Source organism: Leopardus geoffroyi, chromosome C3 (assembly GCF_018350155.1).
Source record: "Leopardus geoffroyi isolate Oge1 chromosome C3, O.geoffroyi_Oge1_pat1.0, whole genome shotgun sequence".
In the NCBI taxonomy this organism is placed as follows: Eukaryota; Metazoa; Chordata; class Mammalia; order Carnivora; family Felidae; genus Leopardus; species Leopardus geoffroyi.
The window spans coordinates 126,228,263-126,252,997 of NC_059338.1; the positions used below are offsets into that span (position 1 = coordinate 126,228,263).

The 24,735-nt window shown below is 35.5% G+C and overlaps 1 protein-coding gene and 1 long non-coding RNA gene across 4 annotated transcripts in view; one reads left to right on the top strand and one right to left on the bottom strand.

Moving 5' to 3' along the window:
* The window catches only part of IL7 (interleukin 7), a 59,292-nt gene extending 38,481 nt beyond the window's left edge, over positions 1-20,811 (top strand). Inside the window, exons 3-5 of one of the 2 annotated variants that reach the window (XM_045454817.1) lie at positions 6,889-6,969; positions 8,059-8,190; positions 18,850-20,811. In XM_045454817.1, the coding sequence (XP_045310773.1) occupies positions 6,889-6,969; positions 8,059-8,190; positions 18,850-18,969 (333 nt within the window). In that variant the 3' untranslated portion in view covers positions 18,970-20,811. The remainder of the gene's footprint in view (positions 1-6,888; positions 6,970-8,058; positions 8,191-18,849) is intronic. The other variant, XM_045454819.1, reaches the window with a different exon arrangement.
* Positions 1,506-24,102, bottom strand: LOC123586015. Of its 2 annotated transcripts, none has more exons than XR_006706538.1 (3): positions 22,198-24,102; positions 17,998-18,043; positions 1,506-1,821 (listed from the first exon to the last, which is right to left on the bottom strand). It is a non-coding gene; the product is annotated as an uncharacterized LOC123586015 (long non-coding RNA). The 2 variants fall into 2 exon arrangements; XR_006706539.1 differs by lacking the exon at positions 22,198-24,102 and adding an exon at positions 20,514-20,683.
* Between the last annotated feature and the right edge of the window lie 633 nt (positions 24,103-24,735).

Genomic DNA, 24,735 nt, shown 5'->3' on the forward strand with positions numbered 1-24,735 from the left:
ACCATTTATTAGCAGTTTTTTTCTACTTTAGTTTGCTCCTTTTATGTGGATACATTTCATACAGAACTTAGCTAACTTGACCTTTAAAATTTTTTTTTAATGTTTATTTATTTTTGAAAGAGAGAGACACAGAGCATGCGTGTGGGAGGGGCAGAAAGAGAGGGAGACACAGAATCTGAAGCAAGCTCCAGGCTCGGAGCTGTCAGCACAGAGCCTGAGACAGGCCTCAAACCCACGAACCGCGAGATCATGACCTGAGATGAAGTCAGACGTTTAACCAACTGAGCCGCCCAGGTGCCCCACTTACTTGACTTTTTAGTTGGCATTTTAGATAATGGAACTTCACCTCTTTAAAACAATCTATTATTCTGGTTTTGTTTACAGTTCTCTGACTTTTCTATGTATGTGTCTATTTGACATCTGTTCTTAGATCTCTGAACATCAGTTCAAACTTCATCTGTTTAAAATCACACACATGACTTATTTACTCCACCTTTTCTACTATTCCCTTCCTCAGTAAATTGCAACACAGTACCAGAAAAACCATCAATCATCCTTGGTATGTCAATCTCCATTAACTTTAATTTTTAAATCATGTTAAATTGGCTTCCTAAAGATTCACCTATCTCTACATTCTCTCTCACCACCAGGTCCAATAAACCGTGATCTCAAGCACAGACAATGCAATAGCTTCCTAAAGATTCATGCATATACCTTCTTGAGTTCTTCTGTTCATCAGACTGCTATTAAAATAATCTCTGAAAAAGGTATTTAGCCATTAACTATTGCTTTTAGGATCAAGACAATGCTCTTTAACATGTTCTTAAGCCCCTGCATAATTTTGTCTCTTCCAGCCCTTCTGTTTTCATGCAGAACCAGTGATTTCTTTTGCTTTCTCAGCTATACACCTGCTTTCCCTTACTCTTTTTTTCCAGAAGCATATCTGTCATTGTCCCCCCCCCCATTTAAATGTAGCCACACATGCAGTTTCCTACATCACAAATCCTCCTCTATTTTCTCTTTCTTTAGTTCACGCATGGTTCAGATCTCAGTTAAAGTATTTCTTTCTCAGGAAAGTCTTCACTGAGGTTCTTAAGTAACATCTTGTATAGGTTCTTGTATAGGTTTTCATGGCTGCATATGCCCTTTATTCTTAACAGTTATCAAGTTTGGATTTGATTGTGATTATTACTGGATTAATGTCTGTCTTTGCTACCAGACAGTAAAATTCCTGAAGTTTGCAACCATTTATGATTTTGATCACAGTTCTGTCTCTACTACTGTAAAGTACATGGTAGATGCTCAACAAGTATTTGATTGAAGAATAAACGAATGGCATTTTATTTACACTAAGAATCAACTACCAATTCATACTACAGTCTGCTAAGCTACCTGACAAATGGTAAAATCTGTACCAATTAAAATAGGATTCCAAGAGCAATATACACCTTTTCAAATTTCAGATGTAGTACAGATTTCACCAAAAATAAGTCTCACTTTGAAAAGGCCCTCCAAATGAATCTTTATATGGGACAAGGCTTTGGACCATGGATAGGTTGTGATAGTGATGATCAGAAATTAAGACTATTTCTGTAGGCAACAAGTTCATTTTCAGAGAATGGCAAGGTATGAGTCTGAATCTTTATCTTCTGCGTCAAAACTCCAATCCTTAGAATCAGCCTTGTTCTACAAAATGAATAGGAAGATAGAAAAGAAATAGCATGTAGCTGATGACCAGAATCATTTATCAGCAATAGACATTAGTTCATTTAGACACATGTAACCATGAAGATTCCATGTAGGCCAGACTGACCTTCTCTCCTAAAGGAAAAAAAAAAAAGGAAAAAGAAAAATTAAGAAGAGAACTATCTCTTTATGATGCTAATTGAGTAAGAATGTTCTAAGACAATATATGCGAACTGAAGGTACTAGCTGCCCCAGGCCATTACCCTTGCCCCTTCCACCTTATTTTTGGCCATTAATTGATCCAAGAAGCAATAGTTTTCTGTGAGTCAGCTTTTACTTCATAACAAACAGCACTAAGACATACAACAGTATGCATTTATTTCCAAATCACAGGTATGCAACTTGGTTGGGCTCGATCACCTCTACATGCTACATTGTGGGTCACAGGACCCAGAAGGAACAGCTATGTGGTAGTTTTAAAATATGTTTACAAATTCTTTGATGCTCCTTTGAAGAGATGGAGCTTAATTCTCTGCTTCTTGAGTATGGACTGTAATTAGTGACTCACTGGCAACCGATAGAATAAGATGGAAGTGGCAGTGTGTGACTTTTGACCAGGTCATAAAAGACATTTTTGTAGCCTCCTCCTTGCTCTGTGTTGAACTGCATGCTTGTGAGGAAGCCAACCACCATCTTGGTAAGGATACTTACACCTATGGAGAGGCCCATGTGGTGAGAAATTGGGGCCTCCTACTAGTAGCTATGTGAAAAAGATCTCTTGAAAGTGGATCCTTTAGACCTAGTCAAGCCTCACTTGACTACAGATAAGGCCAACATCTTGACCGTAGCTCCATGGAAGATGCAGAGTCAGAAGCACTCAGTTAAGCTCCTCCAACATTTCTGGGCCCCAGAAACTATACGGTAATAAATGTTTCTTGTTTTAAGCTACTAAGTTTTGTGATAATTTAGTAGACAGTATTAGCTAATGAACAAGCTGCTACCAGAGGCTTATTCTCCTCATGTTGAAAGACATTGGTGTAAGTAGCCCAACTCAGTTGTGCAAATACATTTCAAGCCTCTGCTCTTGTCCCATCTGCAAATGTCCACTATCCAAAAGCACAGTATTTTGGTCAAACTCAACATCAATGGGCAGGGAAGTACTTCTCTACAGGAGGCTATGGTCACTTGATGACATCAGGTTCAAATCTTTAGAAATTTATAAGGAAGAAGAGTCTTTGCAGATGTGATTACGAATTTTGACATAATGAAACTATCTTGGATTTAGACCCAGTTGGGCCTAAATGCCATCACAGGTGGCATTCTCTTTATAAGAGAAAGGTGGGGGTGCCAATGCAAACTGGTACAGCCAATCTGGAAAACAGTATGGAGCTTCCTCAAAAAGTTGAAAATAGAACTGCCCTACAATTCAGCAATTGCACTACTAGTTATTTACCCAAAGAATACAAAAATACTAATTCAAAGGGACACATGAACCCTGACGTTTATTGCAGCACTATCAACAGTAGCCAAGAGCCAAATTATGGAAAGAGCCCAGATGTCATCGACTGATGAATGGATAAATAAGAAATAGTATATATATATATATATATATATATATATATATATATATATACACACACACACACACTAGAATATTTCTTAGCTATCAAAAAGAATGAAATCTTGCCATTTGCAATAACATGGATGGAGCTAGAGAGTAGTATGCTAAGCAAAATAAATCAGGCAGAGAAAGACAAATACCATATGATTTCACTCATATGTGGAATTTAAGAAACCAAACAAATGAACATTGTCGGGGAAAAGAGAGGCAAACCAAGAAACAGACACATAACTATAGAAAACAAATTGATGGTTACCAGAGGGGAGGTGGATGGGGAGATGGTTAAATAGGTGATGGGGATTAAGGAGTGCACTTGTTGTGATGAGCAACAGGTATTGTATTTAAGTGCTAAATCACTAAATTCTACACCTGAAACGAATATTACACTGTATGTTAACTAACTGGAATTTAAATAAAAACTTGGAAGAAAAAGAAGAGAGAGAAACACAGGGGGAGATCTAACAAACACATAGAAAAGAAGCTGATGAAGTTGCAGGCAGAGGCTAGAGCCATGTGGCCACAAGCCACGGAACGCCAAAGCATGCTGGTAGCCAACAGAAGAAAGAAGAGGCAAACAATGGATTCTCTCCTAGAATCTCTGATACCTTCCTTTTGGACTTCTGACCTCCAGAATTGTGACAGAATAAATTTCTGGTTTTTTTGAGCCACCAAGTTTTTGGTAATTTTCTACAATAGCCCTAGGAAACTAATACGTCCTCTGATAAGGTGGAGGGAAGAGTTGTATACTGGCTGAAAAATCATCTAATTTACTTTAGCATCACTTCAAAAGATAACCAGACAATAAAAAGACTATGTATTGATACTACCAAAATAAATGAACAAATAAACACATAAATAAGCAAATGAATACATAGATAAGAAAAATGAATTCATATCAAAGATGAATTATCCATGAAAGCAGTAGAAAATGTCAAAATTTTTCTTCTCAACACTTTCTAAGAAACCAAAGTAAAAAGATCTAAAAATAATACAATGTAAGAGAAGAGAAAATGGAGAAAATTAAGGTGAGCTCTTTTTATTTAGGGGGAAAATGGAGGATAGATGGAACAAGGAATAAGAGCTGTGTTAGAACAGGCATACGGAAGATATGGGGGAAAAACACAAAAAATGAGATTTTTAAAAATCAAAGATAAATATATAAAAGAAAAGATGAAATCCATTTTACATACAATTAGTGTTTCTGCAGAAGCTACTGTTACAAACATAATAGGAAAAATTCCCAAGAAGAAAATTATACTGAAAGACATGTCAGTTTATAATTGAAAGGACATTATGTATTTTTAGAACAATTTATATAACATGTTTCATACTGGAAAATATTGCAGTTCAAAGTCAATGTGATCTTGGCTTTTCTTTTTTGATTTTACCTATTCATAATAAATATGAAGAAATCTTCAAATATGTCATGATGCCTATAAGAAATTATTATTGATAAATCAAGTAAAGTAACTCAAGAGATGGATATCTAAGGTTCTCTTCAACTCCGTGATTCCATTGACCTTAGTCTGAGCCATCCTTCTCATCAAGTTTGCATAAAAACAATTTCAGAAGCCAACTGTAATTGGCACTCATGTGCACCTGTTAATGTATTCATAAAATGCACTGGAGTCAATAATTGTTACCTCTATAGAAGTCAACCTTTTAAGTGTATTGTCACTTCTTTATATACTATAACAAGCATTTGGCAAACAAATCAACTGGCATAACATTACCTTTCTGTATGTTATACATACATACATACAACATATGACTACATATCAATGAGTTGTTTTTTTCAATACTGGGAGCAATGGCTTCACCAAATGGCTTTTCAGATATTCATGTGCCATGCAATTTGTTAAAATGATCCAATAAATGTACTAATTATGTACTAATTGTGTGTATTTTGTATATTTTTGGTAAATTGGAAAACATTACAGATTAGCCGCACATTTGTCTATCTTCTTTTTTTCTTTTTTTTTTTTTTTTAATGCTTCAAGTTCTTTTTTAAATTCCAGTTAGTTAACATATAGTGTACTTTTAGTTTCAGGAGTAGAATTTAGTGATTCGTCACTTACATATAACACCCAGTGCTCATCACAAGTGCCCTCCTTAATACCCATCACCGATTTAGCCCATCCCCCCACCAACTCCCCTCTAGCAACCTGTTAGTTCTCTATAGAGTCTCTTCTATAGCTTTTTAAAAATAATGTCATGACAAAAAAAATGCTCTGTGTTTTATCAAAGAGAAATATATGTATGACTTATTGGGTTTTTTGGAATTAAATGGATATCCATAGGAAAATGATTTAATAGGCAAATGTCAATTCTTCACTACTTCTTCTAGAATGTGTATAATGGCGACATGAGTTATAGAAAATATACCCATTTTCACTTGAGACATTTTCAGTATAATGGGGGTGGTTTACACTAACAAATTTTCTGTTTACAAAAGCATACTTTTCCAAAGGTAAAAAGTGATGCAAAAGTGTCCGAGGGATGCAGCACCTGCCCTTTGTATCAAATGGCACAAGAAACTGGGACTGTGTTTTCTTAGTCTCTTTTTCTCATAGGGCTGGGCAGGGACCTTGCACTTTGGCTGATAGTAAGTGTTGAGTGGTTAAATGAATGTTCAGACACTAATTCCTGAAGGTAAAGCAGATAGTATATACTACTATTAAGGCCAAAATATACCCAGATACCATTTATGCTTTTCACGGGTAACTAGAGTAATGCACACTTTTCTGAGAGAAGACCATGACTAAAGTTTGCCATTACTCCATTTCTCCTGTTTCTTTGGTGACAACCTATAGGCTAAGATTACTTGAAGTCTTTCTAGAAGCTCTCATAGCATGGAATTGCTGGTTTGCTTGACAGAATAGTCCAATCCTGTGCATAAGAGAATCTGAATCCTTAGGAAGTTCTTCCCAATACCTCAACTAAATTCTTGATTCAAGTAGTCCCCACATTTTAATACTACATTCCTTAGAAATGAAAAATGAACATGTACTATCTGCCTCCGTACTCCTACATTACAACACACACACATTCAATCCCATTGTTTCTAGCAAAGTTCTATCTCAAGCATCCCAGACAAATTGGATTATTAAAAAAAGCTGTGTAGAATAAATACAATTTCACTGTGTCAAGAGGTTTTCTCTTATTCTAATGTAAGTTTCTTTTGTTGCTGTTTTGTAGTGGCAGGAAACCGGACTGGAAAACCTCTTAAATGCATCTCAACTTCATGATTTCAAATTTTATAGTATTTTGTCTACATAACATAACTTCTGAAATAGGTACTTACTTTTATTTCCCCAAATGAACCAGATTCTCTCAGTGACTTCTGGGATTAAATTATGGAGTCTGGGGGAAGCTCTAAAGATGTGAGGGGTTGTATATATATTTGTTTATTCTTCAACTACAGAAAACTATTCTTTATGCCTAGTCAGCTGAACCAGGCTAAAGTGATTTTCCTTAAAATGCATATATTAAGACAAAGTTTTATAACGTTGTTTTAAAAATTGCTACATATTAGAAAAGTCCCCAATTTAACCATACTGTTATATAATTACTTTCTACAGGACACCATGATAAAAAATCGTACCAATTGCCCGAATAATGAACCTAACGTTTTTAAAAAACATGCATGTGATGATAATAAGGTAATAATAATTACTTGGAATTTATGTCATTCAAATTTGACTTTATAGAAGCTTATATTATTTGTATGTCTGTTAGAGATAATTATATTGCTTATATTCATATCATATTCTTTTGTTTCTCACCAGACAGTTCCCATTGACCTATTAAGTTATACTGTGGTCTTCTTTTATAATTATTTTACAAAGATCCCTATGCTTATTTGGTAAATAATTTTTTTCTATTTTAGCATTTCTATTTTCACTTTGAAAATGTTAGAAGAGCTGCTGAATTCAAAGACATACATATCCCTTATTTCTGAAATTCTTCTGCAGCAAAATATTTGTTAGAGTGATTGCTTGCATATTCACAAACATGTCATGACGATAATTTACTTCTAGGACTTTGAAATTTTTTCTTTCAATATTTGTTTATCTTCAAACAACTACTACCCTGGTTGGTGGAATATTACAACTTACAAACCTTACAACAAAAGTCTGTGTCATTTCCTTCTACAGAAAATAGTATGTGTTATTTCCATCTACAGAAACCAGTATGATATTCAAGTCTTTTTTAATTTCACAGTAACCAAGTTAACCTCATAGTATCTCATAGTGTATTCATAAATTCTTTTAATTTTAATTTCTTTAAATATTTGAAAGACTTGTTTGAAGTGAATATGGACCTTTATTTTCTTATTGCCAGCTATTCATCCATAGCTCAAAAGGTACAAAAATAATAAGAGAAACCACATACCTTTCATTACTGTTGCCTCCAGAAGCCCTCTCCTTTGGTTATCTCATTTAAAATTGAATAATCTTATTATATGCTCACTCATAAGTGATGAGATCATAAATGTATATTATAAAGAAAGGAGACTTTAAAAAGTCAAATAATCATTAAACCAAATTCTAGGGACTTCAGACTGTCACTTAGGAGCTACACAGTTTTAGTCTAGTTATTTGTCAGTCATGTGATTAACTGGAATGGAAATCTGGGGTGGAGTTGAGGCATTATTTGGCAGCACAGCTCTGGCTTTAGGCTCCTTACGAAAGCTTATTTCTTCATATTTTATTTGAACCACAACCCTTCTGATTTTTTTTCTATAATAGGAAGCTGTGTTTTTATATCGTGCTGCTCACAAGTTGAAGCACTTTGTCAAAGTGAATAACAGTGAGGAATTCAATCTCCACTTATCAAGAGTTTCACAGGGCATGTTACAGTTGTTGAACTGTACCCCCAAGGTAAGTTGTTTACTTTGAACAGAAATACAAACTAGTCCTCTGATAGGATGCTATAATTCTCTTATGGATGTATCTATTATCTTAGAATTCTAAGTGCTTATTATTACCTGAGGTTTAAGTACATTTACTCAACTCTAGTAGAGGAAAATCTTACCAATTCTTAGCTGGGCAAATAGTTTATGAAAGAAGAGTAAAAATAAATGACTGCATACTTCATTGCTATAATAACTTTCCAAGAGGCTAATGTGATAAATTTTTACCTCTAAAACACATTAATAATTTTAATCTGTATATGTACACATTTATAAGAACTCATAGCCAATAAAAGAGATCATCTAATGTATTTAACAAATATCTTTATGTGTTAAAACTGGACATATATATATGTCCAAAAATTTTTTTTATTTTTTAAAATAATTTTGGTAAGTATATAGGGCTAATTTTCCCCTACCTGTCTGCTAGTGGTTATGAAATATAAACAGTAAAACAAAATTTGGAAGACACTATCTTGACACTAGGCAACTGTTTCTTCATGTGCAAAATGGAGAAAAAAATAGTATCTGTTATAGGAGGTTGAAAGGATTAAATGGCATAATTCATGTAAAGTGCTTAGTACTAAAAAAAGTTTCAACAAAACATATATTATTACCATTGCCCCCCCTTGAGGAATTTTACCAGCTGTGAGAGAAAGCCAAAAAGTTTCTTATGCTTTTTTAAAAAGAAATTTTTAACATTTTCATGATAGGGAAAGGGTCATGTGTGTTTCTATTTTTTAATACCAGTAGTTGCCCACAGAAGGTGAAATGGTAAAATTATCTTTGAGCCCTATTGACAGTGATGAAAATAAAAACAATGGAATTTGAACTTCATTTATCATTACATTATCTACCTGATGCAAGCCAGTCTCCTCTTGGTGTCCTGGATTTACCAAGCTTATTTCCAATTTTTTCCCCTTACTTATGTTAGTCTTTTATGTGGAATTTCTACTGTCCTTTTTTCTATAACTTTGGACTATCCTGTTCTATGCATCCATCAAGGCCAAGCTTGCATCTTGTGAAGGCATATACTCCAGGCGACTGCCTTTTAATCCTTATTTAGAGTGATTTCAAAGCACTGTCTAATGGAGGAATGGCAGATAGGCTTCTTATTGCTTATACATCCAGTTGCTTAATAGTGACTGTTGTTGGAAAAGTTATGTTGAACATAAAGTCTCAAATCAGGGCTGAACTGAGAAGTCTGCAGACAAAACTGGTGATATCAACTCTTGGCTTAGGAAGCAGTAAGGGTTAGAGGTATGCTATATATTTTCAATTCCTTCTCTCATGTGTTGAAAGTTGCATGGAATACCATGTTCCAAAATCAACTAATTGTAGAAGAAAATACACAAATAATTTCTATCTTGAAATTAAATTAAATTCTTACAAAGTTAACTAACCTGATACAGCCCACCTTTTTCTTGAAATTATAAGGCAAAATGTTAAATTTTGAATTTAGCTACAGTGAATTTCCTTCATGAGTCAAGCATGTTATAAGCTTTTATTGTTATTTAATTCATTTTGCTTCCGATGGATAAAGCTTATTAAAATTTATGGTCAGGATTTAATAAATTAATGCTAACTTTATTTTCATGTTGATTAAAATTCTACTTTTGTCCCGGTTAGTATACCCTTCTATATTAGTTTTTCATATCTCACAGGCATTAACATAGTGCTGGACATGGGAATGTCATGGGAATTCAACTTTTAAAGTGGATCCCCTGAGTGATTGCGATGGAGTTAAGAGACATTTCAAAATAGCTACCAAGGGTGGGGAGGTCTTGGAAAGGAGACACAAATAGCACTGAAATAATCAGTTCTGTGGTTCATGGTGGCAGAGCTTGATTGGGGTCAGCAAAGATGGGGCTTGGAAGTAGGATTCTTATTTGTCCTTTATTCTGACACAAATTTCCAGATATGTTATTTTTAACAACCCTTATTTAGTGCTAAGAGAGTACCAGGCACTGCTCTAGGTATTATATATATATTACCTCAGACTTTACAAAAATCCTTCAAGTATGTACCATTAAGAAACTACAACACAGAAAAAGTTAGAAACATTCCCAAGGTCACAGATTGGTATGAGGTACATCTGGGGTTCAATTTAGATGGTGTGGTTTGACGCTATGATCTCTCACGCCACCACACTGCCTCAACTGTAGCCCGATTTTACGGCCAAATTCTGTGAATGAATTGGGAAATAGACACAGAAGGCAGATATGAATTAAAAGTGGGGCTTTATTGCCAGAGAAGCTGGATTGAAGAACATGGCTTAGACCTGAAGTCAAAGTGAGGACTCTGAACACTTCCCCAGGAGTCTAGCCCTGTATGCAGCAGGAGTCCAAAAGGCTCCCCAGTTGGAGAGAGAACCTGAACTGACAAGTGCAAAGAGAAAGCTCAGCCCAGACTGTGCATTGTGGCATTATTTCCTAGAACTTACCCCTCAATAAAACACACCCCATCCTTTGCTAGGTGTGATGCCTTCAGAATTGATATTCCTAGTAAGTCAAGTAGGAGTACTATCATTTATTAAGCACTATGTATCTAGCCCTCTCTATAACCCTAGGAGAGGTGGTCGTATTGCCATTATAGAGATGAGGACACTGAGCTTCAAAATATTTAATTTCCCCAGGGATATACAGCTAGTAAAAGAACAAATTGGAATTCAAACCCCTATCTGTCTGAATGTCTTGCTCTGATCCACACCTAAAGAACCTCTTTGCCTTTTTCAGAATCCCATTTTGAGGGGCAATGTAGTGATTGAGTTCAGATTATATTCAACATTAAATTAGAAAGAGAATGCATTCTGGATAGACTGAAAAGGACATTTGTCATTCAGACTGAATATGTCCAGAAGGGGAAGGGAAGTAGGTATGGGGGAGGAAATATCTTACCCTTGAGATTGCTGCATACTCTAAACACGAGGCATGCTCTCCAGACAAACCTCTTTCAGCTGGCTCAATGGTAACCAATGCAGGAAGTGATTACTGCCTTGTCTAGCTGCTGATTCAAGTGTAGTTTCTATCTCCCTTCTATACCAGTAGTGAAGCCTCTGGAGTCAGACTCTGGATTCAAATCTCAACTGTACTATTGACTGATGGCATGAGCTTTAAAAAGTTACTTCTTTGAATCCCTGTTTCCTCAGTTCTGCATTAAGACTAATAGAAGTAGCTACCTCTGTTATATGAGAATTAAATATGATTATATAATATGCTTTAAAAAGTGTTTGCCACATAACAAGCTTCAGTGAGCAATACAGCACCACCAGTGGAGGCTGGAGCCACTTACACCAAACCCTGCCCCCCTGTATCCTGCAGGGGCATCTTTATTAGGACAGGTCTGTGAGCAAGCACAGCGGGTCTCTTCCTCAGATGACCAACACAGACACCCCGCATGTAGCAGGTCTACTGATCACAGAGTGCTCCAAAGTTTCTGCTTCGGTTCTGGTGGAAATAGGACTGGGCTTTTTTTTTTTTTAATTAGGCTTATAATTTTTGTTTGTTTGTTTGGGTTTTTTTCCTTTTCCTATTTTTGGATCAGGTCTTTCTTTCTTTCTTTCTCATTGGAATCAGGCATAAAGTTTTTTGGTTGCTTGTTTGTTTTTGTTCCTTTTCTTTTTCTCTTTTTTTGGAGTAGGATTTTTTTTTTTTTAAATCAGGCTTATTTTAACAAACAAATCAAATACACCTATTTATAAAGGCCCAAACACTCCCCATTGCAAACGAGGGGGAACTCCGCAGAGGACTGACCTGGGGAAAGAGCAGGCAAATCACAAAAGTAGAGACTACACACAGCATACACCAGAAACACTTTCTAAAGCACCAGGTCCTGGACAATGTATGATCCCTTCTTAATATAGCACTACTCTCAGGAGCCGGAAACAACAAGCTTTCATAACATGGAAAAGACAGAAACTTAGACAAATGACAAGATGGAGGAATTCTCCCCAAAAGAAAGATCAAGATGTAACCACAGCCAGGGATTTGCTCAAAACAGATATAAGCAATATATCTGAACAAGAATATTGAACAACAGTCATAAGAATACTAACTGGGCATGAAAAAAGCATAGAAGACACCAGAGAAACGCTTGCTGCCGAGATAAAAGACCTAAAAACTAGTTAGGCTGCAATAAAAAATGTTTTAACTGAAAGGCAAAACCAACTGAATGTAATCACAATGGGGATAGAAGAATCAAAGGAATGAATAGGTGATATAGAAGATAAAATTATGGAAAATAATAAAGCTGAAAAGAAGAGGAAAAACTATTAGGTCACAAATAAAGACTTAGGAAACTCAGTGATTCCATAAAGTGCAATAATATCCATATCATAGGAGTCCAAGAAGAAGAGCAGAGAAAAAGGGGCAGAAGGTTTATATGAACAAATTATAGCTGAGAACTTCCATAATCTGGGGAAGGAAACAGGCATTCAAGTTCAAGAGGCACAGAGAACTCTCATCAAAATCAACAAAAGCAGGTCAACACCATGATATATAATAGTGAAACTTGCAAAATACAAAGGTAAAGAGAAAATTCTGAAAGTAGCTAGGGACAAAAGGTCCTGAACCTACAAAGGTAGACACATAAGGTTAGCAGCAGACATATCGACAGAAACTTGGCAGGCCAGAAGGAAGTGGCATGATATATTCAACATACTAAATGGGAAAACTATGCAGCCAAGAACCTTTATCTGGCAAGACTGTCACTCAGAAAAGGAGAAATAGAGTTTCCAAGACAGGCAAAAAAACTAAAGGAGTTGGTAAACACTAAACCATCTCTGTGAGGATTTTTAAAGAGGGCCCTACGAGCAGGAAAGAGATACCAAACGCAACAAAAACTAGAAAGGAAAAGAGACAATCTACAGGAAGAGTGACTTTACAGGTAATACAATGGCACTAAATTCATATCTATCAATAATTACTCTAAATGGAAATGGACTAAACGCTCCAATCAAAAGACATAGGGTATCAGAATGGGCAAAAAAACCCAAAAAAAACTCCTTGATATGCTGCTTACAAAAGACTGATTTTAGCCCAAGACACCTCAACATGGAGAATGAGGATATGGAGAACCATTTATCATGCTAATGGGCATCAAAAGAAAGCTGGAGTAGCCATACTTATCTCAGACAAACTAGACTTTATTATTTTATTTTATTTTATTTTATTATTTTATTTTATTTTATTTTATTTATTTCATTTTATTTTTTAAATAGTTTATTTATAAATAAATAAAGACAGTGTGAGTGAGGAGGGGCAGAGGGAGGGAGACAGAGAATCCCAAGCAGGCTCCATACTGTCAGCACAGAGTCCCATGAAGGGCTTAAACTCATGAAACCACGAGATCATGACCTGAACTGAAATTAAGAGGTGGACACTTAACTGACTGAGTCACCCAGGCACCCCCAGAAAAACTAGATTTTAAACCAAAGGCTGAAATAAGAGATGAAGAAGGGCACTCTATCATAATAAAGGCATCTATCCATCAAAAAGATCTAACAATTGTAAATACTTATGCCCCCAGTGTGGAGCCACCTAAATATATAAATCAGTTAATAATAAACTTAAAGAACTTAAAGTGAATAGACACTTCTCCAAAGAAGACATCCAGATGGCCAACTGACACATGAAAAAGTGCTCAATATCATTCAATATCAGGGAAATACAAATCAAAACCACAATGAGATACCACCTCATACCTGTCAGAATGGCTAACATTAACAACTCAGGCAACAACAGATGTTGGCAAAGATGTGGAGAAAGAGGATCTCTTTTGCATTGTTGGTGGGAATGGAAGCTGGTGCAACCACTCTGGAAAACAGTATGGAGGTTCATCAAAAAAAAACCCTAAAAATAGAACTACCCTATGGCCCAGCAATTACACTACTAGGTATTTATCCAAGGGATACAGGGATGCTGTTTCAAAGGGATACATGCACCCCAATATTTATAGCAGCACTATCAACAATAGCCAAAGTATGGAAAGAGCCCAAATGTCCATCGATGGATGAATGGATAAAGAAGGTGTGGTATATACATACAATGGAGTATTACTCGGCAATCAAAAAGAATGAAATCTTGCCATTTGCAACTATGTGGATGGAACTGGAGGGTATTATGCTAAGCGAAATTAGTCAGTCAGAGAAAGACAAGTATCATATGACTTCACTCATATGAGGACTTTAAGACACAGAACAGATGACCATAAGGGAAGGGAAGCAAAAATAATATAAAAACAGGGAGGGGGACAAAACATAAGAGACTCAAATATGGAGAACAAACAGAGGGTTACTTGAGGGGTTGTGGGAGGGAGGATGGGCTAAATGGGTAAGGGGCAATAAGGAATCTACTCCTGAAATCATTGTGGCACTACATGCTAACTAATTTGGATGTAAATGAAAAAAATAAAATTAGTAATAAAAAGAAAAACAATAGTAACAAACTTACAGAACTCATTGATAATAATACAATAATAGTAGGAAACTTTAACACCCCACTTACAACAATGGACAAATCATCTAAGCAGATCAGCAAGGAAACAATGGCTTTGAATGATACACTGGACCAGATAGACTTAACAGATATATTCAGAGCATTGCATCCACAAGCAGCAGAATACACATTCTTTCTGAGTGCACATGGAAAATTCTCCAGAAGAGATCACATACTGGGTCACAAATCAGGCCTCAGGCAGTACAAAAAGATTGAGATCATACCACACATATTTTAAGACCACAACACCATGAAACTTGAAGTCAATCACAAGAAAAAATTTGGAAAGACGAGGTTACAGTACATCCTACTGAAGAATGAATGGGTTAACCAGGAAATTAAAGAAGAAATTAAAAAAAAATACATGGAAGCAAATGAAAATGAAAACACAACGGCCCAAAACCTTTGGGATGCAGCAAAGGCAGTTTAAGAATGAAGTATGTAACAATACAGGTCTCCTTAAGATGCAAGAAAAGTCTCAAATACACAACCTAACCTTACACCTAAAGGAGCTGGATAAAGAACAGCAATTAAAACCCAAACCTAGCAGAAGAAGGGAAATAAAATAAAATTAAAAAAATAAAATAAAATAAAATAATTAGTACAGAAATAAATGATACAGAAATTTAAAAAAAGAATAGATCAACGAAACCCAGAACTGGTTCTTTTAAAGAGTGAACAAAATTGATAACCCCCTAGTTGGACTTAACAAAAGAAAAGAGAAAGGACCCAAATAAACAAAATAATGAATTGAAGAGGTGAGATCACAACCAACACTGCAGAAATACAGAGAATTGTAAGAGAATAATATAAGCAATTATATGCCAACAAACTGAGCAATCTGGAAGAAATGGACAAATTCCTAGAAACATATAAACTACCAAAACTGAATCAGGACGAAATAGGAAATTTTAACAGACCCATAACCAGTGAAGAAATTCAATCAGTAATCAAAAATCTCCCAACTACAAGGATCCAGGTCCAGATGGCTTCCCAGGCGAATTCTACCAAACATTTAAAGAAGAGTTAATACTCATTCTTCTGAGAGTGTTCCAAAAAATAGGAATAGAAGGAAAACTTTCAAACTAATTCTATTAAGCCAGCATTACTTTGATTCCAAAACAAGACAAAGACCCAACTAAATAGAATTTCAGACCAATATCCTTGATGCACATGGATGCAAAAATTATCAAAAAGACACTAGAAAATCAAATCCAACAGTATCATAAAAGAATGATTCACCATAATCAAGTGGGATTTATTCCTGGGCTGCAGGGGTGGTTCAATATCCACAAATCAATCAACATGATACACTACGTTAATAAAAGAAAGGATAAAAATCATATTACCCTCTCAGTAGATGCAGAAAAAAGCATTTGACAAAATATAGCATCCTTTCTTGATAAAAACCCTCCAGAAAGTAGGGATAGAAGAAACATACCTCAGCAGGCTAAAGGCCATATATGAAAGCCCCACAGCTAATATCATCTTCAGTGGGGAAAAACTGAAAGCCTTTCGTATAAGGTGAGGAACACGGCGAAGATTTCCACCCTCACCACTGTTGTTCAGTATAGTACTGGAAGTCCTAGCCTCAGCAGTCAGACAACAAAAAGAAATAAAAGGCATTGAAATTGACAAGGAAGAAGTCAAACATTCGGTCTTCGCAGATGACATGATAACTCTATGTAGAAAGCCCAAAGGACTCCACCCCAAAATTTCTAGAACTGATACACAAATTCAACAAAGTTGCAAGATATAAGACCAACATACAGAACTGTTGCATTTCTATACACCAATAACAAAGCAGCAGATGGAGAAATCAAGAAATCGAACCCATTTACAATTGCACCAAACTGTAAGATACCTAGGAATAAGCCTAACCAAAGAGGCAAAAGATCTGTACTCTGAAAACTATAGAACACTTTTGAAAGAAATTGAAGAAGACACAAAGAAATGAAAAAAAAATATTTCATGCTCGTGGATTGGAAGAGCAAATATTGTTAAAATGTCAATACTACCCAAAGCAATCTACACATTGAATGCAATCCCTATCAAAATGCCACCAGCATTTTTCACAGAGCTAGAACAAACAATTCTAAAATTTGTATGGAACCAGAAGAGACCCTGAAGAGCCAAAGCAATCTTGAAAAAGAAAACCAAAGCAGAGACATCACAGTTCCAAACTTCAAGCTGTATTACAAAGCTGTAATCATCAAAGACAGTATGGTACTGGCACAAAAACAGACACAGAGATCAATGGAACAGAATAGAAAGCCCAGAAATGGACCCACAATTATATGGTCAACGAATCTTCAACAAAGCAGGAAAGAATTTAAGAAACAAAACAAATGTGCATCAGGGAAAAAAAGAGAGAGAGAGAGAGAGAGAGAGAGGCAAACCAAGAAACACTCTTAACTATAGAGAAGAAACATGGTTACCAGAGGGGAGACGGGTGTGAGGATGAGTTAAATAGGTGATGGAGATTAAGGAGTGCACTTGTGATGAGCACATAGTGATGTGTGGAAGTGTCGAATTACTATATCGTACATCTGAAACTAATTTAACACTGTATATTAACTATACTAGAATTTAAGTAAAAGCTTAATACAAAACTTAAAAATGATGTAAATATTAACTAGAGTGGGACATGGAAAACGAAGACAGTTGATTCATAGCAATGATGGGTAATTTCCGTTATTTCACATTTCTGTTACTATTATAATGTTATTCCACCAATAGATATATGGGAGCATGGAAATCCCTTATTTCTCTTAAAGAAGGAGGGGGAGTTGCATGCTCTGGGACTCAGGAAATCATAGGAATTCCAGCTGAACTGGAAGAGTGGAAATGAACACGAGCAATATAAATACATTGAGGGATTCTGGCTAAGAAAATTTGGAAACAAAGCTTAGAGAAGGGAGATAACATCTGTGTTCCCAGGATTACAGAGGTAAAATCATGTTTTTTTGCATTTGTCTTTTTAATGAATGCTCAATCTTGGTGTCCCAGGAAATGTCACTTAAATTTTCACATCTATGCATTTCAACACTGCTTAGTCCTATGAATTTCAGTTTGTATTTTGTGAAGATGTCCTAGACCCTCAATAAAATGAATATGAGAAATTCTCCTTCATATTTTTCTTTGAAATCTATTTAATCTTTTAAGTGTATTATTTAAAGACTATGTGTTAGTGTTACTAAATATATAACAAAGAGAGATCCCAATTTGTGGCTAAACTAATAATAGGACAGATGATCTTAAACCACAGGTATTATACTTACATGGCTATGGTAGCTTATTTATCCTCTTGCAGCTCAGTTCCCTCATCTGTGAATGGAGGCAAAATCATCAACTTCATAAAGTCATTAAGTAGATAAAATGAAATAATGTATGTAAAGCATGGAACGCAATATGTGACCTAGAAAACACTCAATAATTGGTTGTTATCCAAAAGATGAATTACGCTACCCTCCATGAATCCCCCTTCCAGGGGTTTACTGGAATGTGATCAAGTGTATACAGAGCTGCTCCCTTATGTATCTATTCCGTGTGAAGTATTTCTTTCTCCACTCTCTGTAGGTTGTACAGGTAGCCTTTTGTAAGATTTTCATCAGGGCCTGAAAACTAGTTTTGAGGCACGTGTCTTCTATACTCTAGTGAAAACCAACCAGATTGTCAGGGTGGACCTTAGGGCACAAGCTCAATCAGGTAGATCATCATCAATCAACTTTGCCAAAATACCCTGAATGTTTTCAGTGTTAATTCTTCCTTCCACAAAAAAATACACTTTTTTCTATATTAAACAAGACAATTGAGTAATCTACAAATATCTTTTCCATGTAAATTTCAGCAGAATTTCAATAGCATGTACACTGTTGCAGTGGTGAAAATGGCAGCCACCTGATGTAGCTCTTTAATCCTAAATCTTAAACCACAACAATCTTGAATTTCCTCCACATCAATTATCACAAGTATAGTTAGAAATCATAGTTCAAAAAATATCATTCAAGATCCTCCCTTTTCAATTACACCAAACTTTCAGCACAACCTAATAGGATGGAAATTAATAATTGAATATTTTAAAAGGTGTTTTTTTAATGTAAATTTGAAACTTTTTAAATTTATTTTTCTAGGAAGACAGCAAATCTTTAAAGGAACAGAGAAAACAGAAGAGCTTGTGTTTCCTAGGGATACTACTACAAAAGATAAAAACTTGTTGGAATAAAATTTTGAGGGGCTCTAAAGAACATTGAAAAATATGGAGTGGCAATATAAAGACATATGACTTTAGTTGTATCTTCCAAGAATCTATTTGCTCACACAGTTTTTGGGGGTAGAATACCCTAGAAGTGACAGAATGCCTCCTGGTAAAAGTGGATTACAGCAGCTGAGAAATTCATACAATAGAACTAGAACTAGATGGACGCAGACAGTGGAAACCAAATGCTGCAATCAACAAACTATTTTATATGTTTTTGGACATAATCAATCAGTATTAATTCTGTGATTTTTGTAAGATAATCCATGTAAACTACTAGTTGCAATAATACTTTTTAAACCTGTTTTACAATTTCAGAAGAAGAGATAAAATCTGTGAAGTATATAAAGGTTGCAAGGATTAAAAAATAACATTGCTTTATGATCAAATTAATTTTATGCATCAGCATACTACAATGAGAGTGGAAATTGGTGTCTCTGTGCTGAAAATGTTTCAGAATTAACAGTGAGATGTGGGTAACGTCCATGAGAGGAGGAGTCATATACCTTAAAGCAGCAGCAGTATGAAGGAGTACAAGAGATTTAAGAGAGAGATTAAGACATGTAATCATACATGAATGTATAACACAGTGCCTTCACTAGATGGTATAGCAAATGTTTTAAGATGACCATAAAGAATAGTTTCACAAAATAGAAACTCGCCTGTTCTAAGGATGCTAAACCATAATACTGAGTTATTTTGGTCATTTATATGTAATGAAATTTGTCTAAATGAGTTTGCAATTTGGGAAGTATATTTTTAACAGAATAATATATGTTGACCTTTTAATTAATGAAATGTGTATATTTAATTTTGACACTGTATCTGTATTATATACAAATATTTTCATACAATATTACAAACATTGCTTAGTTTGGATAACATTCCTCCTTTGATAATAAATGGCCTATGTAATAACACTGTCAGATTCACTTAATGCCTTTTAAAACAAGATTTTAATACTGTACCACTATTTGATCTCTCACTGTCATTGAATATGTGACTTTTAATACCTTATTACTCAGAATGTGCATGAAACCAGGACCCAAAACTATATAAGAACAGGAACTTTGCTTTTCTATGTTAAATTTTAGTCTTTTAAAAGAAGCTTTTGTATATACCACATCCAGTTTAGAAAAGTCTGCCAATAGTCTTTGCTTACTTATAAAGGGAAATGAAAAACCTATTCTAGCCAGGCCAGAGTCCTTCAACAGCCACCACTTTGCTTAACTCACAGCCTTACTGCTCTTTTACACTTTCATTACCACCTGGTAAAGTGCTGACCGGCTTTGAGCTTCAGATGAGGCTCTGGTGCCAGTGTGTGGTGGTAAGACTTTCCTCTCGGTTCAGGTTTGTGTCCCTGCCTCTCTTTCTCCCTCTCCCTAAATCCTATGGCGTTTCACCCTCACTGGTGCAGGTAGCTGTGTAGAATTGTACAGACAGTTGTACAGAATTCACTGACTGCTCCATTAATAGGGCTTTGAAACAAGTATGTTTTTTGTTTGGTTTTCATTATTAACTCTAGAAAAGGGAGCTCACACTCAGGAGCAAATGATTCTTCACCAAGCTCTTTCTTCAGATGGACTTTTCCAAGTAAGCTATGCTTCCTTCCACCATAAAACATGGTCAACTGTGTGGTACACCTTCACTCTGATGAACTGGTATTGTTGGTAAACCATCAGCTGTAGAAATGAGGGAATTTTAAGTTTCTAAGGCAAGCTCTTCAAACTGTCCTTGAAAATGTTCCTTGAAGCCTGTCTCAAACATCCCTAACAAGTGTTGAAAATGATTCTGAGATTATGGCAAAATAAAGAACAATATTTTTAAATGCTTGCAATAAGTTATTAAAATTTTCTTCCTTGATTTTCATTTGTTTATGATATGTTTGAATTTTAGAGAAAATTCACACTCAAAACAGTATTCAGCCTATACTGTGTACCAAATGCTTGAAAAAAAAAATACCCAGGTATTTATGGTTGTATTTACCTTCGTTGTTTCCTACCCACTAGGAAGGTAAGTGGAGACAAGGCAGGCTAGTTAATAACGAACTTGGATATTATATTTTTATATTTTTACTCTCCAATTAGAGACTTGTTTTATCCCAATGAACATTTTCTTTCCAGTATGTACATTTACAATGCTTTAAAGCAGTATTTTCTAGGGGCGCCTGGGTGGCGCAGTCGGTTAAGCGTCCGACTTCAGCCAGGTCACGATCTCGCCGTCCGTGAGTTCGAGCCCCGCGTCGGGCTCTGGGCTGATGGCTCAGAGCCTGGAGCCTGTTTCCGATTCTGTGTCTCCCTCTCTCTCTGCCCCTCCCCCGTTCATGCTCTGTCTCTCTCTGTTCCAAAAATAAATAAACGTTGAAAAAAAAAATAAAAAAAAAAATAAAGCAGTATTTTCTAAAGTTTGTCCCAAGTAATCCTAATCCTCATCAATATTACAGAAAAAGATGATGACGGCACAGAAGATGAAGAAAGATGAGGAGGAGGAGGAGGAGGAGGAGGAGGAGGGGGAGAAATATAAAAAGAAAAATAAAAAGAGGGAGGATTCTGAGTTCTGGAGTCAGATAAATTTTCTTTCAGAGATTTACAATTTATACAAGTATATTAAAGGATGTATAAACACATACGGCTTTAAAAAAAAAGCTTAACACTAAAAATCATTTCCAAAATTTGACTAGAGAGCACTACTTTTATGTAAAATCCATTACCTAAATGCACTTTGGGGAATATTGCATTATATAAAGGGTCTCAATTAAAAGTCTTTTAGAATAGGCTCCCAAGGAATCCGTTGAAGGAAATACTCCTTCCAGGATTAAGACAGTTCTCTTAAAACTACAGATCCTGCTCAAACTTCAAGGGGCATCTCAATTCCTTTCTCCTCAATTGCTATGGCTTCCATGATGATTCTAGATAATGTTAATATTTCTTCCTTTCGTTGCCCAGCACTTAATTTCCGGTATCAGGCATTATTATTTGATCAGATTCATCTTAATATTTTATCTTAAATACAACTTATTATTTACATAATTTGTTTTCTATCCACATTTGTTTAAAATGTTTTCTCCTGAAAAAGCATATGATCTTTTGCGTTCCTTTGAGCTTCTAATGGGAAAAGCTAGGTATATGGTGGTTAATACATACAGACAAATCACATTAAACCAGTGTATCAATAAAAATCTAATTATCAAAAAAATACTTTACTGCAATAAAATACAACTTACTTAAAGGTAGATATGATAGGAGCATAGAACATAATTAATTTGAACCAATAGGACTCCACAGCTTTGTGTTCTCAACATCTCCATGGAATTTTCATTTCTAAACTTTGTTGTGAAACAGCTTTCAGTCTTGATTCTGACCAAATAATAGAATCTGTGGAGATATTATAGGACAAGAAAAATACAATAGGTAGGTACATTGATAATCACCAATTCCAACAGTTTTTTATGTCTCAGTACCTAAATATATGTATGCACCTAGATTCACCAAGTATTTAGTATTTGAGAAAGATGCAAAATGGTTACTTTGGTTTGGAATAACCCGGGGTTTATTTTCACTTATTTGTTTTACATCCTCTTCATACGCAACAGTAAGAAAAAACTGCGGTTTTCTGTAGAAAACAAGTTTTCTAAGTAGGGGGTAGGTTAGATACACTTTAAGATCTTATTATCAAAGTGAATCAATTTTCTATCTGTATCTTACATGGGGAATATTGTGGAAACATTTACAATTTAGGGCTCACTGCTCCTGTTTTTCTTTCTTTAAAACACAGACTAAGGGTCCCATCCTTTCCATACTTCCCGGGTGGGATTGATGATTTTTTCATTTGTGCCACCACTAAGGTCAACAAATAACTCAATAATGTACCAGGTGCTACCATGTGAGAGATGGGCATGTGCTTGCCAATTTCTACCTTTGATGCTTATCACAAATTTTATGTTTGAAAATAATCTGAATCAAATGGGAACATTTTACCCAAGAATTTAATTGGACAGGAACTCTTATAAATTGTTCTGGAAATGGTCCAAATCCTATCAAATGAAAGGCGGTTGGTTTGAAGAACATCTCATCAGGTGAAGTAAAAGCTTTCTAGGAGAAATCAGAAAGATCTGACAGGAAAGTATAAAATCACAGATATCTACCTTATCATCTCCTTACCCAGCATTCCCAGCAGAAAGGAAAGGATTTGTCTTTAGCTGTGAAAAAGTTTAAATATGTAGACAAATACATCTTTATACTTAAGAAAGAGGAGTTACTTTCATCAAGGTTAAGTTAAATACTATGGTTGGGACTTCAATCTTCACAGCCCAGTGGGTTTAAAGAAGCCCCATCCTTTGAATACCGCTTAACAGGAAGATGCAACACAGATACAGATAATTCACTCAACAAATATTTATTAAGTATCCATCTCTAATGTGACAGTTCTGGACCTAGAGGTACAAGAAAGCCCCTGCCTTCAGGGAGCATATATTCCAAAAAAAGGCAACACTCAACAAATGAACAAAATTATTACAGAAAACAAGTTCTCTGGAAAACAAAGAAAGAAAAAACAAGATTGATCCACAGAGGAGGTATTTTAGGTAAGATGATTAAAGACCCCTTTGAAGACATTTGAAAGTATGTTATTGGTCTCAAAAATGTCAACATATATCACTGGCAATATAAATTTCATTGATTCAAGTAATTTGCAAAAAATCAAAACAATACTTCAGCTATAGTACATAGTACACTGTAATAGAAATAAATTATGAAAATATCGATTGTTTGACTCTGAAGCTGTATGTTGCCCTTAAGTATAAGCTTTATTTATATATTTTGAAATAGTTTCAGATATATAGGAGTTGCAAAGATAGTACAGTGTTCCTGTATACCTTTTACCAAGTTTCCTCTAACGCTAACATCTTACATAAGCATGGTACATTTATCCAAACCAAGAAATTAGCATTCTTTTTTGTGGGGGTGGGTGTGTGGTTCATGGTTGAATGATTGGCAGCATCCCTGGTCACTACCAGAGAAATTGAGGTTACGAGAGGGGAGGGATGGGGGAAATGGGTAAAATAGGTGATGGGGATTAAGGAGTGCACTTGTCAGGGATGAGCACTGTGTGATGTATGTATGGATGGATTGTTGAATCACTATATTGTACACCTGAAACTAATATAAAAGGGTATGTTAACTAACTGGAATTAAAAACTTAGGAGCGCTTGGGTGGCTCAGTTGGTTAAGCATCTGACTCTTGATTTCAGCTTAGGTCATGATCTTGTGGTCTGTGAGATCAAGCCCTGTGTTGGCTGCATGCTGAGGGTATAGAGCCTGCTTGGGGTTCTCTTCCTCTCTCCCTTTCTGCCCCTCTCCACTCTTTCTCTCTCTCTCCCTCTCAAAATAAACATTTAAAAAGAAAAAACAAAATAAAAAATAAAATAAGCAGATGTCACTCACCTATATTAAATATCGTTAAGTTAGGCTAGATGATTAAAAAAAATTCTTATCTTAAAAAAGATTGTAGCTCTTGTACAACTAAAATGAAATATTAAAGTAATAGCATAAAGAGTATCTGGTAATGTTTGAGTAATACGTTTGAGATGCATAAATTGTTAACAAAATGTGAGGGTTAAATATTAAACATTCCTATTAATTACTACCACAATGGTGCCTAAAATGAGCTAGATTAAGGTTCTTAAAAATCAGCATATGGGGGCGCCTGGGTGGCTCAGTGGGTTGGGTGGCCGACTACAGCTCAGGTCATGATCTCACGGTCT